The 15,246-nt window shown below is 46.2% G+C and overlaps 1 protein-coding gene across 2 annotated transcripts; it reads right to left on the bottom strand.

Annotated features, from left to right (window-relative positions):
• Window positions 1-2,977: 2,977 nt before the first annotated feature.
• DACT1 (dishevelled binding antagonist of beta catenin 1) lies at window positions 2,978-13,252 on the bottom strand. 2 transcript variants are annotated; one of them, XM_047864406.1, is made up of 4 exons: window positions 12,696-13,252; window positions 10,353-10,485; window positions 9,458-9,613; window positions 2,978-6,035 (listed from the first exon to the last, which is right to left on the bottom strand). In XM_047864406.1, the coding sequence occupies exons 1-4, from the start codon at window positions 13,038-13,040 to the stop codon at window positions 4,147-4,149; spliced, it is 2,523 nt and encodes an 840-aa protein (XP_047720362.1). In that variant the 5' UTR covers window positions 13,041-13,252; the 3' UTR covers window positions 2,978-4,146. The 2 variants fall into 2 exon arrangements, with proteins under 2 accessions (XP_047720362.1, XP_047720364.1); XM_047864408.1 differs by having other exon boundaries at window positions 2,978-5,924.
• Window positions 13,253-15,246: the final 1,994 nt, after the last annotated feature.

The raw sequence follows: 15,246 nt of genomic DNA, 5'->3' as shown, positions 1-15,246 counted from the left end.
TGGTAAAATCTTGAATCAAGCCTCACAGGATGCACCCAATAATACCCCACTGGAAGTGAGCTCACAATACAAAATAACAAAATACACTAGAAACATAGAAAGGCAGTGTGTGTGCAAAGGTATAGCACTCGGGTTAACACTTTTGTTGCTAAAGAGTAGAATTTTTCTAAGCAGAGCAAACAAGTAGGCCATAAAATCTCGTGCCTTTTTTCTCAGTGAGGACACACTTAGAACCCCATTAAAAAGAATTAGGAAATATATCTACTATACAGGTCCATGAAATGAAGGAAACAAGTTACAGAATAATATATAATACATATAGCTTGAGACTTCGTTTTGAAGAAAAAATATAAAGCTTATATATTTCTATGTGCATATAAGACAATATGGAAATATATACACCAAACTTGCTGGAGTAGGATTTGAGGAGGATTAACAGAGAATTTAAACACCTGTGCTTTGTTCAGATATCATTTTTTCTCTTTTGAAAATGAGCATTTGCAGTTTATCTCAATAAAGGAAAATAAAGAGATTTTTGTGTGTGTGACAACAATGGCAACTATTTTTGTCACTGAAACAGACAAAACCCAATTTTCCAAGCACAGTGCAACTGCTGGGTACAGAGAAGTCAAGCAGGAGATAGAGGAGGACAAACCCAGGGTTCTTTGAAAATCCTGTTTTTCACGCTTCTCTTCGTTTGGTGTTCTGTCACCTAAAATGTAATTATTCAGAGGCTGGTTTTCAGAAAGCGTCTCCTTCCGAGAATAATGCTCATTGAGAACAACTTGGAAATGATTCAAGAACTGACTGCAGGTCACAGTTGCCTTACGCGATAAACTTTATAGCCTCCCCCCAAAGAGATGGGATCACAGCATTAGAAAAGATGGTGAGATCATCTCCTTGCTTGTGCTTGGCTTAAATTTAATCAGGTAGTCAAAGAAATTCTAGTCTAAGCAGAATGATTGGTTGCATATAAAATCATATGAATACTAAAAGACTAACAACATTTTGAAGAATTGAGTTGTCTGAGATGTCTTGCTAAAAAAAAATGTCTTGTTTAAAAAAAAGATATCTTACCTTTATAAGCCATGGAGAATCACTTGCTATGTTCCAAAGTTAAAAACCTTCTTAGAGATAAACGGCATATAAAATATTTCCAAGACAAAATTTAAAAATCGAATAGTTAAGGAATTTTGGTAATTTGGTAATTTAGCATTGACATTTAGTATCTGAATAATTATAATTGAGTACAATTCATAATAAACATAAGAATTATGAGATCGAGCTGATTCTAGTTTCCTGTTCACAGAATCATCCTCCGATTGGCCAAATTTGGGACATGTTGAGCATCAAAAATAAAAAGTAACTATGATTGTAAGATACCCAGTGAATAAAAATCTAGGAGTCCATTGTAATATTCAAAAAAGAAAAAGGGAATGTTATAGAATGTTAGCTAATAAAGCTAGAGGGAAAGCTCTCTAGAAAACCATCATTTGGAATCCCTAAGGCAACTGATTCAGGCAAGGATCAGCAGTGTCAGCTAAATCCATCAAGTGGAAGGTTGTGAAGAATATCCATATAATATGGAAGAATCACCCACAAATACTAACCACTTGCGAAGAGGAAAAACACCTTTATAATGGAGAAATCTCTGCTCACCAACTTAATCAAGGGAATCACTCTTGAATTCAGTAATAGTACAGCAACCTGATAGTTTCCCACTATGAAGCAATGAAAACACACAAGCTCACTAATGAAATCCTCTTGCCAAGAATGTTTAACCTGAATCCAATCAAGCCTTACTGGGTTCATGGGAAATAGAGGGACTAGATGTTAAAAGACAGCATCAGGAAACACCCAAATCCAGAATGTGGGCCCTTCTGCAAGACAACTGTCCCGACTTTAATAGCCCAATGTCATTTTTAAGAAAGGAGGGGAGACTATTCTAGGCTAAAAAGACTAGAGATCTAAAACCAAATGCAATATACTGACTGAATCCTGGCTGGGACAAAAGGGAGGAAGCTGCTGTTAAAAAATTCTGAAACAAATTGGAAAATTTGGATAGAGATTAAATATTCGATGATATTAAGAATTATTATCAGTTTTCCTTGTGTGATCATGATGTTGTAGTTATATACAGAAGAGTCTCCTTATTCTTAGGAAATACATGCTTAAGTTTTTAGATGAAATATCACAATGCCTGAAATTTACTTTAAAATAATGCAGTAGCATGGTGGAAGGAGGATTGCCAAAATCTGTCTTTGATCTTTAAAATCAGCAATATGGTTTAACCTAATATATACAGAGTTAAAGCAGTATAGCAAAACGTTAGCAACTGCTGAATTGCTACACAGGTGTTCACTGTGCTATCATTTCCACTTCTCCATGTTGGAAATTTTTTTATACTAAAAAGTTGGGGGATGGGTGAAATTCTCAAAAATTATCTTCCTTAGAAAACATCTACCAAATTTACTTCAAATTTGAAGAAGTATCTTAACTAGTTTTTTTTTTTTTAATGGGTATTTATTTTTATGGAGAGAGTGAGAACAGGGGAGCGGGACAGAGGGAGAGAAGAGAGAGGGAGAGAGAGAGAGAGGGAGAGAGGGAGAGAGGGAGAGAGGGAGAGAGGGAGAGAGGGAGAGAGGGAGAGAGGGAGAGAGGGAGAGAGGGAGAGAGGGAGAGAGAATCCCAATTAGGCTCCACAATCAGCTCAGAGCCCAATGCACTTGATCTCAGGACCAGGAGATCACCACCTGAGCCAGTCAGTTAAGCCATCCTGGCGCCCCTACCTTAACTATTCTAAAGAAGTGGTTTGCTTTCCCTCATTTATTTACTCACCATTCATTCGCAGACTACACCTAAAACCTGCTTTAATTATTGCAAATATTCTAATGCTAGAATAGAAACAGAAATACCAAAATCATCAGCACAAGATTTAGATGCGTAACTGGTTTTATACCCAAATAACAAACTTAACAGCAGTAAAACAAATTGTTTATTACAGCATAAAATGCGTTATATTAAATTTACACAATGATATATAAAAACACATACTGTTTATATCAAACAGTAATTTAACATCAATAGAAATATAAAAAACACTTGCTACTCATGCACAAAACATGCATATATTGGTATTAAAAAAACAGCTTTACACAATACTGTTTACCAAAAAAATTTTTTTTAAAAAAAGCCCTTCCAGACAGGGTCAGTGGTCCAATCTGGACTGGATTGCACTAATATGTTCAGGCCAATGTTCAGGTGGCACAGTGTTCAGTGAGCAATTCTGGGCTTGGAGTCGCACTCAAAGGTTATGTCATTAGAAGTGAATTTTTCTGTACCCAAGGACCAAAATGTTATCCCAAAGGCAAGACCTTCCAGGAAGAAATGGCTGGATCTGCTGCAACTCAGAGAAGGGGAGAAAGGCATCAAAATGTTGGCTAATCAGCCCTAAAAGGGTAACTGTAACCAGGGCCTAGGCACCAAGTGTGGCAAAAGCTTTAGGGAATCCCTTTAAGGTTATTACCAGCCTCCCTTATCCAGGTCACCAGCTCTGGATCTAGGGTCTGGTCTTCGAGTTCTGAGTCCAGTTAACCAAACAGTTCTGGGAAGAAAACAGAATGGGGATACAGCTAAGAAAGGGAGACGATATAAAAAATTCCAGAAAACAATGACTGTCCGTCGTACCTACTTCCCACACTTGTGTGTGATGCCTCTCAACCGGAAAACTCTCGTGGAGACACTGCCCTAAAGACCCAAGAAGCAAATGTATGTCCCAAATTCCATCCACCTGACCTTCAGGTCAAAAGTAATCTGAATCTCATCGCAGTAAGACTTGAGCATCGAAACCTGCGCCTTCACCGATGCTCAGAGTATTTCAAATAAAAATCACCTGCTACCACAAAACTCGTTCACTATCACCACCAGCAAAACTCAGTATTTACTCCTAACCAGCAAAACATTCTTTACCTTCCATTAAAGGCACTAGTGTCCCTACATGATGAAGACGAGACATAATTTACCTCAACAAAAGGGAAAGCATTCCAGGGAACTGTCACACAGAAAAAGAAGCCGCCACCTTGCTCCTGGGTAACTAGACAACAGCCCATCCTCCCCCCCGCCCCCCTCCCCCCCCAATGATGTCCCTCAAACGGTCGTCATCAGTTTCAGGGAGCCGGACCGAAAGCGGAGGATCTTCTTCTTGAGGTTATGCGAAGCCTTGATTTTGACAAAGGTTTTCGTGGGGTTGCCGTGGAGGTCTGGGCCTGCGACCGCCTGGATGGGGAGAGTCTGCACGAACTGGGACCAGATGAGGCCCCCGCTCTCCTCGGAGTCACTGGAGCTCGTGCTGTCGCCCGCGAACTCCCCCTCGCTCACGCTGGACTCGCTGTCCCCGAAGCAGTTGGTGGTGTAGTTGCTGCGCTCGTCCTCGCTGGTGTCCAGCACGGTGGAGTGGAAGAGCGACTCGCACTCGGCCGAGTACTCCGAGTCGCTGGCCACGTACGCGTAGGGGCTGGCGTAGGGCAGCGGCACGGCGGCGGGGTACAGCCCCACGTGCTCGCGCCGGCCGCGCCGCGACCGCCGCAGGGCCTCTTCCAGGGACACCTCCGCGGCCGAGCGCCAGCGCCGCGAGTCGGTTCGCTTGTGCTTGGGCTTGGCCACCAGCGCCTCCCGGCCGTGGCCGTGCGCCCTGGCCGCCCCCGCCCTGTGGCCCCCAGCCAGCGGCCGGCTGGGGAGGCCCGCCTCGGGCTGGCCGCCCCCGCCCTTCCTGCCCCGCGACGAGGCCTTCCTGAGCTTCTTATTTGTATCCACGTCGTCGGGGAACCGGCACTTCTTGCCGGCCGCGCGGCTCTTCTCCCTCACGGCCGGCAGCGCGCCCTCCGGCCCGTGGAGGGCTTGGGCCCGGTGCTTCGGGCCGCAGCCCCGCGGCCCGGCCGCCGTCCGGGCGCCGCGATGGGGCCGGCCGCCGGGCTGCGGGCCCGGGCCCGACTGCGCCTTCACGGGGGGCGCTTCCTCCAGGCTCTGCGAAGAGGAGCCCTCGCTCTTGAAATCCAGCGCGGGCCGCTCCTCCACCGCGAAAGCCGCGGCCAGCAGCGCCGCGGGGGCGACAGGGGGCGCTGCCGGAGGGGCGGGCGGCAGGCCGCCTTTCTGGGGCACCTTTTTCAGCGGCTGCCCAGCTTTGCTCTCCTGCGGCGGGGCCGGGCCCCTCCCAGGGCTCTCCTTCGGAGAGGCAGCGAGGACCTGAATGCTGTCTCTGGGGGAGTCCCCCGTCACTGCGGCGGGCCCCCGAGCGTGTTCCTGCGAAGCGGGCTTGGCATTCTTGGGCAGATGCTTACTTGGAAGTTCAGCGGCAGCGCCCTCCGGCGGGGACAACCTCTTGCTTTCCAGTGGTTCTGCCTTTGAGTCTTTGGACCACTGCTTCGGCGGGGAGAACGTCCCACTGTCCAAAGAAGGGACTCCGCCAGGGGGCAAAAGCACCTGTTTAGGATTCTTAAGGTTCCCGCCGTTGCCCTGTAAGACGCCCCCGGTCACTCTGACACAAACGCTCCCGTTCCTCAGAAGCCCCTTCGTGGGGTCAGCGTTCACACTGGTTCTTGGTTTGTTGGTCCTTACGGGGTGTGTTTTTTTCTGGACCAGGCTCAGAATGTAGCCGTCCATTTTCTTACTGGACGAAGGATGGGGAGCAGACCACAAACTGCTTGGAGATGGTAAGGAAGTGGCTGTCTTGATGGCGTCCGGCTCAGATCCATCACAGATGTCACCGGCATGGTTACCAAGCCTCTCCTCTTCCCTCAGAGGGTTGCCCGTCAGGCAAAGGAGAAACATGGGGCTCTGCACGGCCACGGCGTGAAGCGGGCTGGGATAGCGATACACATCGTTCCCGTTTTTAGACACCAGATCACACTGGTACTTGGGATGCACATCTGCAATGACACCAAGGGAATTAAATTGTGATGTGGAGGGGGAACGGCAAACCGCCCCTGAGGCCTGGTCTTCGCAGCGGCCTTCTTTGTATTCCAGCCGTCCTATGAGATCTGAAAAACATTTAAAGGATACACTCTGAAGAACTGAATCGGTCAGCACCAGCTTGACTCAGGCCAATTTCTACGAAAACACACTCGGGGGGAGAGAGAGAATGCTAAAGAATCAACAACTATTCCTACAAGCTGTTCTAGTTCTGTTTTTTGGGTTTTTTTTTTTTAATGTTTGTTTATTTTTGAGAGAGAGAGAGAGGGGCGCCTGGGTGGCGCAGTCGGTTAAGCGTCCGACTTCAGCCAGGTCACGATCTCGCGGTCCGTGAGTTCGAGCCCCGCGTCGGGCTCTGGGCTGATGGCTCAGAGCCTGGAGCCTGTTTCTGATTCTGTGTCTCCCTCTCTCTCTGCCCCTCCCCCGTTCATGCTCTGTCTCTCTCTGTCCCAAAAATAAATAAACGTTGAGAGAGAGAGAGAGAGAGCGGGGGAGGGGCAGAGAGAAAGGGAGACAGAATCCGAAACAGGTTCCAAGCTCCAGGCTGTCAGCACAGAGCCCAACGCGGGGTTCCAAGTCACGAACCATGACATCATGACCTGAGCCAAAGTCAGAGGCTTAACTGACTGAGCCACCCAGGCGCCCCTTTTTTAAAAAGAATTTTTTTAATGTTTATTTATTTTTTAGAGAGAGAGAGAGAGCAAGCTGCTCTACAGCCCACACTACTGGATGAGGGAAACAAATATTTAACAAAGATATTTGTAACAAGATATGATACATCCTCTGAGGGAAAAATATTCAGCCATTAAAACTCCTTTCAAACTATTGAATAATATGCGGATATGCTTTAAAGGTTAATGAAAAGCATGATATAATACCAGACTATGATTACGATTTTAGCCAGACTATATATGTGAAGAAAGTCTGAGATGAAGCACCCCAAGATGCCAATAGCACTGCAGTGTAGTGAGAAAGCAAGTGAGATTTACTTTCTTCTTCATTTTCTATTTTCTAAATTTTCAGTAAGTATGCACTGCATTTATAACTAGGAAAAAATAAAACCTTATTTTTTGAGTCATTCTTTCTCTGGGCCCTCTGTGTTCTATTCTTGTTTTCCTTTTGAAATACTGCAGATAAACTGTACTTTCTCTGAGCTTTCTCCTCATATTTTTTTTTTTTAGGCTCAATTCTTAATGACATGTTCGAGTATAACTGTCAGTTGAAAGGTCAAAGAAACTGATCAAATTTCACTGGAGAGTAACCAAACGTAAATAATTATCACTTTATATTTTTAAGAATGACACTAAAAAATAAGGCAATATTTTTTAATTTTTTTTTTTTATGTTTATTTATTTTTGAGACACAGAGAGACAGAGCACAAGTGGGAAGGCGCAGAGAGAGAAGGAGACAGAATCTGAAGCAGGCTCCAGGCTCTGAGCTGTCAGAACAGAGCCCAACACGGGGCTCGAACTCACAAACTATGAGATCATGACCTGAGCCGAAGTTGGACGCTCAACCAACCGAGCCACCCAGGCGCCCCAATAAGGCAATATTTTTAACTGGGAAGGAATTCTTGATACGGTTTTAAGAGATTGAGCTGTTGTATTAATGAATAAATTTTCACATCTCAAAAATGTAAATGCCAAAATACAATGAACTCAAGCTTTCTTGCTGAATTAAATGATTTTGATATCTTTCCTTGGTAACTGTTGTAAATATCAAATCCCTTTAATGAACTTAGAGAAAATCAAAGTTTTTATCACTACTTAAGATATCCTGTATTATATTTATTCACTCAAATATTGAAAACTTACTATGTGCCGGATTCTATGTAAATTATTTAAGTTAACAGAAAGCTCCATGACCTTCGATGATAATTAGAAGTCCTGGGGAAAAATACAGTCTGGATCCAGTAATGATACGATTCATTCGTAAAGCAAAGATTATTATAATATAAAATGTGCTGTGTCCCTACCCCCCCACCTCCACTCCCAATAGCTTATGGCAACAAGGAGAAGAAACCTTTCTAGCTAATATCGTTGCTCATCTTTCCTCCTCTACTACCATATACTCGCCCTACTTAAAGCATTGCCCTACATTTACCCACACTTTACTATTCTGTCCCTTTTCCCAACTTACAGTTAAGGAACAAAACCGACATCTCAGTCTCCAAGGCCCAGTACAACTGTCTCAATTATGTGAAGATGTGGCATTTGGGAGATCAGGAGTCTGTCTTCAAAGAAAACCTACACCAAACGCCTTTAGTGGGTTTTAAAGTTTCCCTCTGAAACCAGATCTGCAGAGTGAAGGGGAGCAATTACCAATGAACTTGAGGCCTAGACACTCTAGATAACACAGATGTGTGCTTCCCCAAATGATTGCTGCTGACAGCACAGTGTACAAACTCAAAGACACCAGCCACTTAGCAGCCTCAGTTGTTTGGCGTTATGTTTGCATTGCTTGGATCTCAAAAGTTCAGCCTTACGCCCAAGTGGAGAACACAGACAAACCAAGAGTACAGTGACTTGTGCTATAGCACCTACAGCTCTCCATCTCCTCTCTGCTCTTCTGAGGAATCACAGTAAAGCAAAACTAAGAAAGGAGTCCCAAGTTTCAGCAACAATTCTGCCATTCAGAAAATGAGGAGCCCCTAGAGAACTGTTTTATAAAACCAAATTCCTCCTCTGTTCAATGAGAAGGTTGAACACAGAAATTTCTGAATTCCTAGTGTGGTGGGAAAACATGGACCTGACAACTGGTCCTGAGCTTGAATCCTGCCTCTGCCACTCGCTAGTATATTAACCTTAAACAATGAACTTGTTAATTAACCTAACTAGACCTCATTTTTCTGACATACAAACAGGAGCTAACAAGACTTGCACACCCTGCAGAACTACTGGGAGGATTCAAAGGAGATAAATATATGCAGAGCATCCAGTACGTGTTTGACACATAGTGGAAATGCAGAAACTTCCAATATCGACAATAGCATAACTCTCTCCTGAGGTCACTCCAAGGATAGCCCAAAGTGGAAACAATGGCACACGGCCTACGGGAATCTCATCCCACCCACCTCCTAAAAGAAAAGACAAGCTGCCATCACGCAAGACATTCTGGAGAATGTGGAGGGACCACTGCTCCCTGAAGTGCCAAGCAGCCTGACAGACATATTTAACTTACTGTAAGCTTTAGCTTTAAATGATTATAAAAAAAGAGATCCAAAGTGGCTTTCCAAAGAAATACAAACAAGTCAAACTCACAGCAAAGGCTCACAAACAGAGCTCAAGACCTGTAATATTGGGACAGGATTTCTAAAGAGAAGCTGTCTTGCTACTATCACAATATAAAGCTATGTCATGAAACGTAGCAAGTTGATGAACTTCTCTGACCTTTTGTTTTTCTGTCAGTAGAAGGGGTTAAAGCTAGACAACCGTTAAGGGCCTTTCACCTTTTCCAGCTAAAAATGTCTATCAATTCTAAAAAGTCTTACCTGCAGATTTGGGGCAACCATCTGAGATAGTCAAGGTTGCCTCCAAGGGGCTGCAAAAGCAGGTGCTGGAATGACAACTGGATAAACACTCACTGAAGACCGAGTTAGAGGAATTGGAAAGGGATCCTGAAGCCCCATCACTCAGCTCATAAAACCCTACAAATAAAAACACCATTTGGAATTAAGATCATGTCAAGCAATAGCATACATTTGTGTTTAAAAGGAAAAGGGTTAATCATCTAGAAAAGGTAGGAAGGGGACACTTTGGTGGGGTGGGGAGCGATTCTGGTTCACTGGATTTAGTGTGAATTTCAAGTTTTATTTCAAGTAATCCTTAGGAAAAGGCAAAGAGCCCATATCTATGGATACATTTCAAAGCTACTCTCACCCTCAAACTGACCTGCCTTTTTGACCCCACCTTTAAAGATGTGCAAGGAAAGAGACTTAGATCTGTCAAAGCCCCAACTTTATCATGAATGTCTCAGAAAGAATAATTTGAAGAAAAAAATCTATTTAAGGAGCCAAATGGCTTAAAAGAAGAAGAAGAAGAAGAAAAAAAAAAACTTTTGAAGTGGTCTCAGGAAGTTGAAGTGTGACTAATTTTCTAGCCCAGTTCTGACTTTCTCAAGTTTCAAAGGAGGACTGCTCTTCCAGAAATTTGAATAGAAGCTTTTATTTTTAAACTCAGGAGACTCCAGTCAGATCAATCTCATTATTAAAAATTTGGTCATCTGGTTTTATTTCCCTCTCATACAACTGAATGGCAGACTGCTTTTTTTTTTATTCTCTCTGCACTAGAAACAAACTCCATTGCCTTTTGCAGGTCTGGGAAAGTTAAACAGTGGAATGAAGTAGAACTCAAGTGAAGAATTCTGTCCTAGTGTCACACACTCACCTGAGCTGGGCCGACTGTCTGTCTCCAGGTGCTCTTCAGATGTCTTTTCTACATCCAGTCTCAGGTCACTTATCTGCTTGTCAAGTTCTTGCAACTGATTCAACAAACCAGCATCTCTTCTCCTCAAACAATTCTGATTGGGGGGTGGGGGGGGGCAGAAATGAACACATTTAGGTGACAAAGAATCAGAAAGTCTGCTCTAAGTACTCAAATTGCCATTTGGAAAGTTCACTAAATCTTCCAAAACCAAAATTTTTACTGGATGACCTGAAATTAAAACAACAACAACAAAAAAAAAAACACAAAAAACAAAACAAAAAAAACTTCAAGAATATGTCCTATGTTTCATTTCACTTTCTCACATTTTGCAGTGCTATAAAGTTTCTTCATAAAAACAGGACTTGCTTTTTGTTTCAACTTACACAAACTCACTTTGTATAGGTTAAGGATAAGAAAACACAACGAGATTCTTTTAAATCCTCTATGTACACCCAATTTCTTGCAAAACAGTGCTTCACAGCAGACTCTTTAATTTGAAGTCAGAGTGTAACAGATTCCCTACAATACACTATACCCTTACTTAGGTGAGATTTTCTGGCCAAATGTCCTGCAGAGTTTTGTCTTCTATTAGTTGCTTTGTGGGGTTTAATCAGTCTTAGGGCCTTTGAAAGTGAGAAACGAATACTAATAGCCAGTGCCAAGTATAATGTGAGCTAGCAAAATCCAAAACCCTCAAGGGAAGGTCCATCAAGATTTGAACTCAACTCAGGTTTCCAAAGATGACAGATATGTAGTGCTAACTCACACTGCCACCTAGTGCTTCCTATTGCTGGAAAAGCAAAAGGACCAAAAAGGCATCTGGTTCAAATCGCCAATGCCAAGTCTACACATGAAAATAGTACCACAAACACTGACTGGACTGAAATTCTCCTGACGTGCTGCCTTGCTCCCCTCCAGGGGACAAGAGGAATGTGCCACTCACAATCTTGAGATTCGTAAAGACAAAAGGGGGCTATTGTAAAAGACAATGCAGAAAAATGTCAATGACAAGGCATCACCAGCAAGAATGGAGTCAAACCAATGTTATGTGCACATCTGGTCGGCGACCAAAGAAAAGGTAAAATGCCAAATAGGTATTGTACAAAGCAGGATACATCCTTGAAAAACAGATGTAACAGGAGTATCTATTCCTCCTGTCCGTCCTTTGATTTAAAAAGCTTGCAGACAAAAACCTTATATGCCTTTTTACTACAATGAGTTTCTTCAGGAGAAATGAACCAAAGTAAAAGTACTGGGGAGGGAGAGGGAGAGACTGGAGAGAGAGAAATTATCTGAAAAGACATAATACAAGAAACCCTTTGACAAATAACCACACGGCATCACTATGTTCGCTGTTGTAGGAGGAGGGACATTATCTAGCATGCGTCTAGTTTCAGACAGTATCACATGGCCAAAAAAGATTTTTTTTCCCTCTGTTTTCAAAACTACATTTTTGAGGTCACCGTAACAAAGCTGCCGCCATTATTCTGAGGCGGGGTCAAAAGCTGTTCATCAATACATTAAGCGCCAAAGTTCTTTTCCTTCCCCATTAATGAAGATGGCACAGGATGGCTGGCTGAGACGCTGACGGAAATCCAGTAAGATAAACGCTGTCTTAAGAGCAGGTTCTCTCTTCTTCCCCCTCCACCACCAGTCACATAAAATATGAGGGGACGGGGCACTTTCCCCAGCCAAATTTCTATCATTTGCATCTGTGTTAGCTGCTTCATACAAAGGGCTTCTATATGAAATTAAGCAGCAGCCCGGGCAAAAGCTGGCATGCGGGGGAGAGCCCTGGGAGTGGCAGGGCGCCCTACGTGCGCTTCCGCGTAATCGTAAAATTCTGCATTGGACAGTTAACCTCGCCACAAGCCCCCTCCTCGGCTTTTGTCCCTTCTCGGCGGGAGGACCGAAGCGAAGACCTCCAAAAGATAGGGTATTTTAAAGGAGGGTTTGCAAACATTCGGGGAGAGGGGCGTTGCATTCGTCGAAGTGGAGAGATTTGAAGGTTACAACCAGGCGACTCCAAGAATCCCGAAGGCAGAGCGGGAGGGGAGGGCTGCCACCCCTCCCGGCAATCCGCGCGGGGTCGCCAGCCCCTCACCTGACACAAAGCGGGGACACGCCAGGAACGCGTGGGCGACAGCGGCCCACGCGCCGCGCGCGCCCACGCAGGAATGGGGGTCCCGGAACGTGGAGCGTCTCCCCGGCCAGAGGCGCCCTCACGCCCACCCCCAGGCCACCTGCCCGAACCCCAGTCCCCGTGCAGGGACAGCCGTGCCCCTTCCTCCAGGCACCGCTTACCAACTGCTTCCGCAGCAGCAAGATATTCTCTTCCAAGAACTTCTCCTCCAGGCGGCTGCGCTGCGCCGCCTCCCCCGGCAGCTCCCCAGCGCGGGGCGCAGCGCTCCCCGCGCCCCCGGCGCCACGCAGGGCACCCCGGACCAGCAGCTCCTGGCGCTGGCGCAGGTACTCCAGCTCCGCCAGCCCGGCCAGCGTGGCCTCCTGCCGCTCCCGGGTGCGCTGCCGCTCCGTGTCCGCCTCGCCCTTCTCCCGCCAGCGCCCCTCGGGCTCCGCCGCGCGCGGCTCGCCCCGGGCCGGCGCCTGCGGCTCCAGCTCCCTCGCCGTCCCGGCCGCACTCGGCTTCATGTCCCCCACCCCTGCAGGAGCGCCCGTCACCGCAGCCGGGCCGCCCGGGCGGAGGAGCGGGCGCTAGGGCTGCGGCCGGGGGCTCATGCCGCCCCCGAGTCGGGGCGCAGCGACGGGGCGACGGCCAGAAGCGCCCGGGACCCGCTCGCGGCCGCGGGCTGCAGCCGTCCGGGCCCGGGCGGCGCCGTCCGCTGTCGCCGCGCGTCCCTCGCCGCGGCCCCGCAGCTGATAACGCCCTGCTCGGCGCTACGTCACGCGCGGCGGCCCGGCAAACCCCCGCCTGGCGCCCGCCTCCCCGCGCCGGCCCCTCCGCTCCGAGGCCCGCTCCCCCAGGCTTCCCCCTCTCCTGTCAGGGGCGCCGCTGGCGCTCAGCGCCGGCCGCCTCCTCGCTAGGCCCTCCCCGCTCCTCCCTCTCTCCTCCCCCGCTCTTCCCGCGGGCCTCCTCGCCCCCTTTTCGGGTTTACTGCACCCAATTTTTTGCCTCGCTCCTTATTGGTTCTTTTCCCCTCGCACAAAGCAAGGGGCGAGCGCCTCGAGCCCCAGCATCCTGTTACAGTCGGCCTCGCAGGCAGGGTCGCGAAGGGACGCGGCAGTTGGGCTCCCCAGAGAACTTTCTGAAACTCGACCGAGTTGCAGCACACAATCTTAACCCTTTCCCCCCACGTCCACTGTTCACATCCACTCACACTGATTTCGCTTTCTTTCACCTTGCCGAGCTAGGTACTGAGAGTGCATTCAAAGACCTTTTCTTTGGCTCCGCTTTGTAAAGACAGGCAATACCCAAAGCACAGTGCGATATCGTTCTAAAACTGCCTCAGTCTTAGTTTTGTTGCTGTTTTATCTTTTCACGAAAGGCATGTAAAATTAGGCAGGAGGATGTCGCTGTAAAGCCAGGGGTTGCATCAACTCTTTCACAAGCCTGGGGTTTAATGTGTGTGCGCGCGCGCGCCTGCGCGCTTTGGTTTTTGTTTGGGCTTTTTATTGTTGTTATTTGCTATCTTGGGCAAACACAAGAGCTCAGACTCCGAAATCAGGCTCTGTGAATGTGAATCCTGTTCCAGCCTTGACTAGCTGTGCAAACAAGTTACTTCGCCTCTCTATGCCTCTCTTTCCCCAACCGTAAAATGGATTTACTAACAGAACCTGCCTGTTCTAAGAATTACATTATATAAGTATAAGTAATGTACATTACTGTTATAAGTAATATACATTATATAATATGTATTTGTGGGGCGGGGTGAGCGTGTGCGTTTACAACGTGGCAAGCTCGTGGATAGTAAGGATTATCTGAGTTGTGGCTTCCCCGCCCCCCCCCCCCCCCCCCACTCCAGAGAGACCTATAAACTTGCCCCCTGATGTAGCATTTGTGGTATGGTCACCTCTGTCCCTCTTGGAACACTGGTCACAGGGAATTTCAGTGGGATAGAGAGGTCTGGAAATGCCAGTAGCTGGCTTGTCTATGGAAAAGCAACATATCTGTTCTAAAAAGCAATACATCAAAAAGCCTCATAAATTAAATCCAACAAGTTACAATCTGCTGAAGTTCAGGCAAAGTGCTGTGTGAAGGAATGCATCCTCTATCATTATTTCAGACTCGAACACCGCTGCCCAGCTGCCCCTTCTACCCTGTGTGGTCTAACCCTCCCTCCAAGATCAATTCACTTCCCTCTTCTGCACTCTGGTTAATTGTATGAATATCTGATTCTTACCAAATGCTATTTGTTTGGTTATTTATCTGGGTGTGTAGACACATATCTATGTATGTAGGGTTTTATGTGTATTTCTTCTCTCCAATTGTGTTATAAAAATTGCCTGAAGGCAGAGATTGTTTTAATACCCTCTTAGTATTACGGTACTCAAAACAGTGCCTTGCAAGGATCCAACTAATGTTCTCTAGAGACTCAAAAAAATGGAGGTTGATTGTAAATTGTTTCTACCTTAACATACTATCTAAATTAATAGCACCCATTTAATCTCTGCGACAAGTAGAATCAACTCAATACTTACTAAAAACAAAACAAAACAAAAATACAAAAGTTCCCTTGTCACCCTCCACTGACCTCTCCATTGCTGTCCCTCACAGACATAAAAGAAACTATAACTACAACCATGATTCATAATTAACAAGGTTGTTTATCAGGTCTAAAAACAGAATTCTGTTCAAGTGTTCATCAGCATACAAAATCACTTCTACCCTGTGTGCCAA

This window comes from Prionailurus viverrinus, chromosome B3 (assembly GCF_022837055.1).
Source record: "Prionailurus viverrinus isolate Anna chromosome B3, UM_Priviv_1.0, whole genome shotgun sequence".
NCBI lineage: Eukaryota > Metazoa > Chordata > Mammalia > Carnivora > Felidae > Prionailurus > Prionailurus viverrinus.
Note: the sequence above shows the minus strand (reverse complement) of the source record. Positions and strands in the feature narration are given on the sequence as shown.

Bases quoted from the DNA above. Each gene is read 5' to 3' on its own strand.
- DACT1 (XM_047864406.1), bottom strand. From the start codon at position 13,040: ATGAAGCCGAGTGCGGCCGGGACGGCGAGGGAGCTGGAGCCGCAGGCG. The intron at 9,614-10,352 runs GTGAGTGTGTGA...TTTTATTTGTAG, and splicing joins AGACAGTCGGCCCAGCTCAG to GGTTTTATGAGCTGAGTGAT. The intron at 6,036-9,457 runs GTAAGACTTTTT...AATGTTTTTCAG, and splicing joins TGGTTGCCCCAAATCTGCAG to ATCTCATAGGACGGCTGGAA.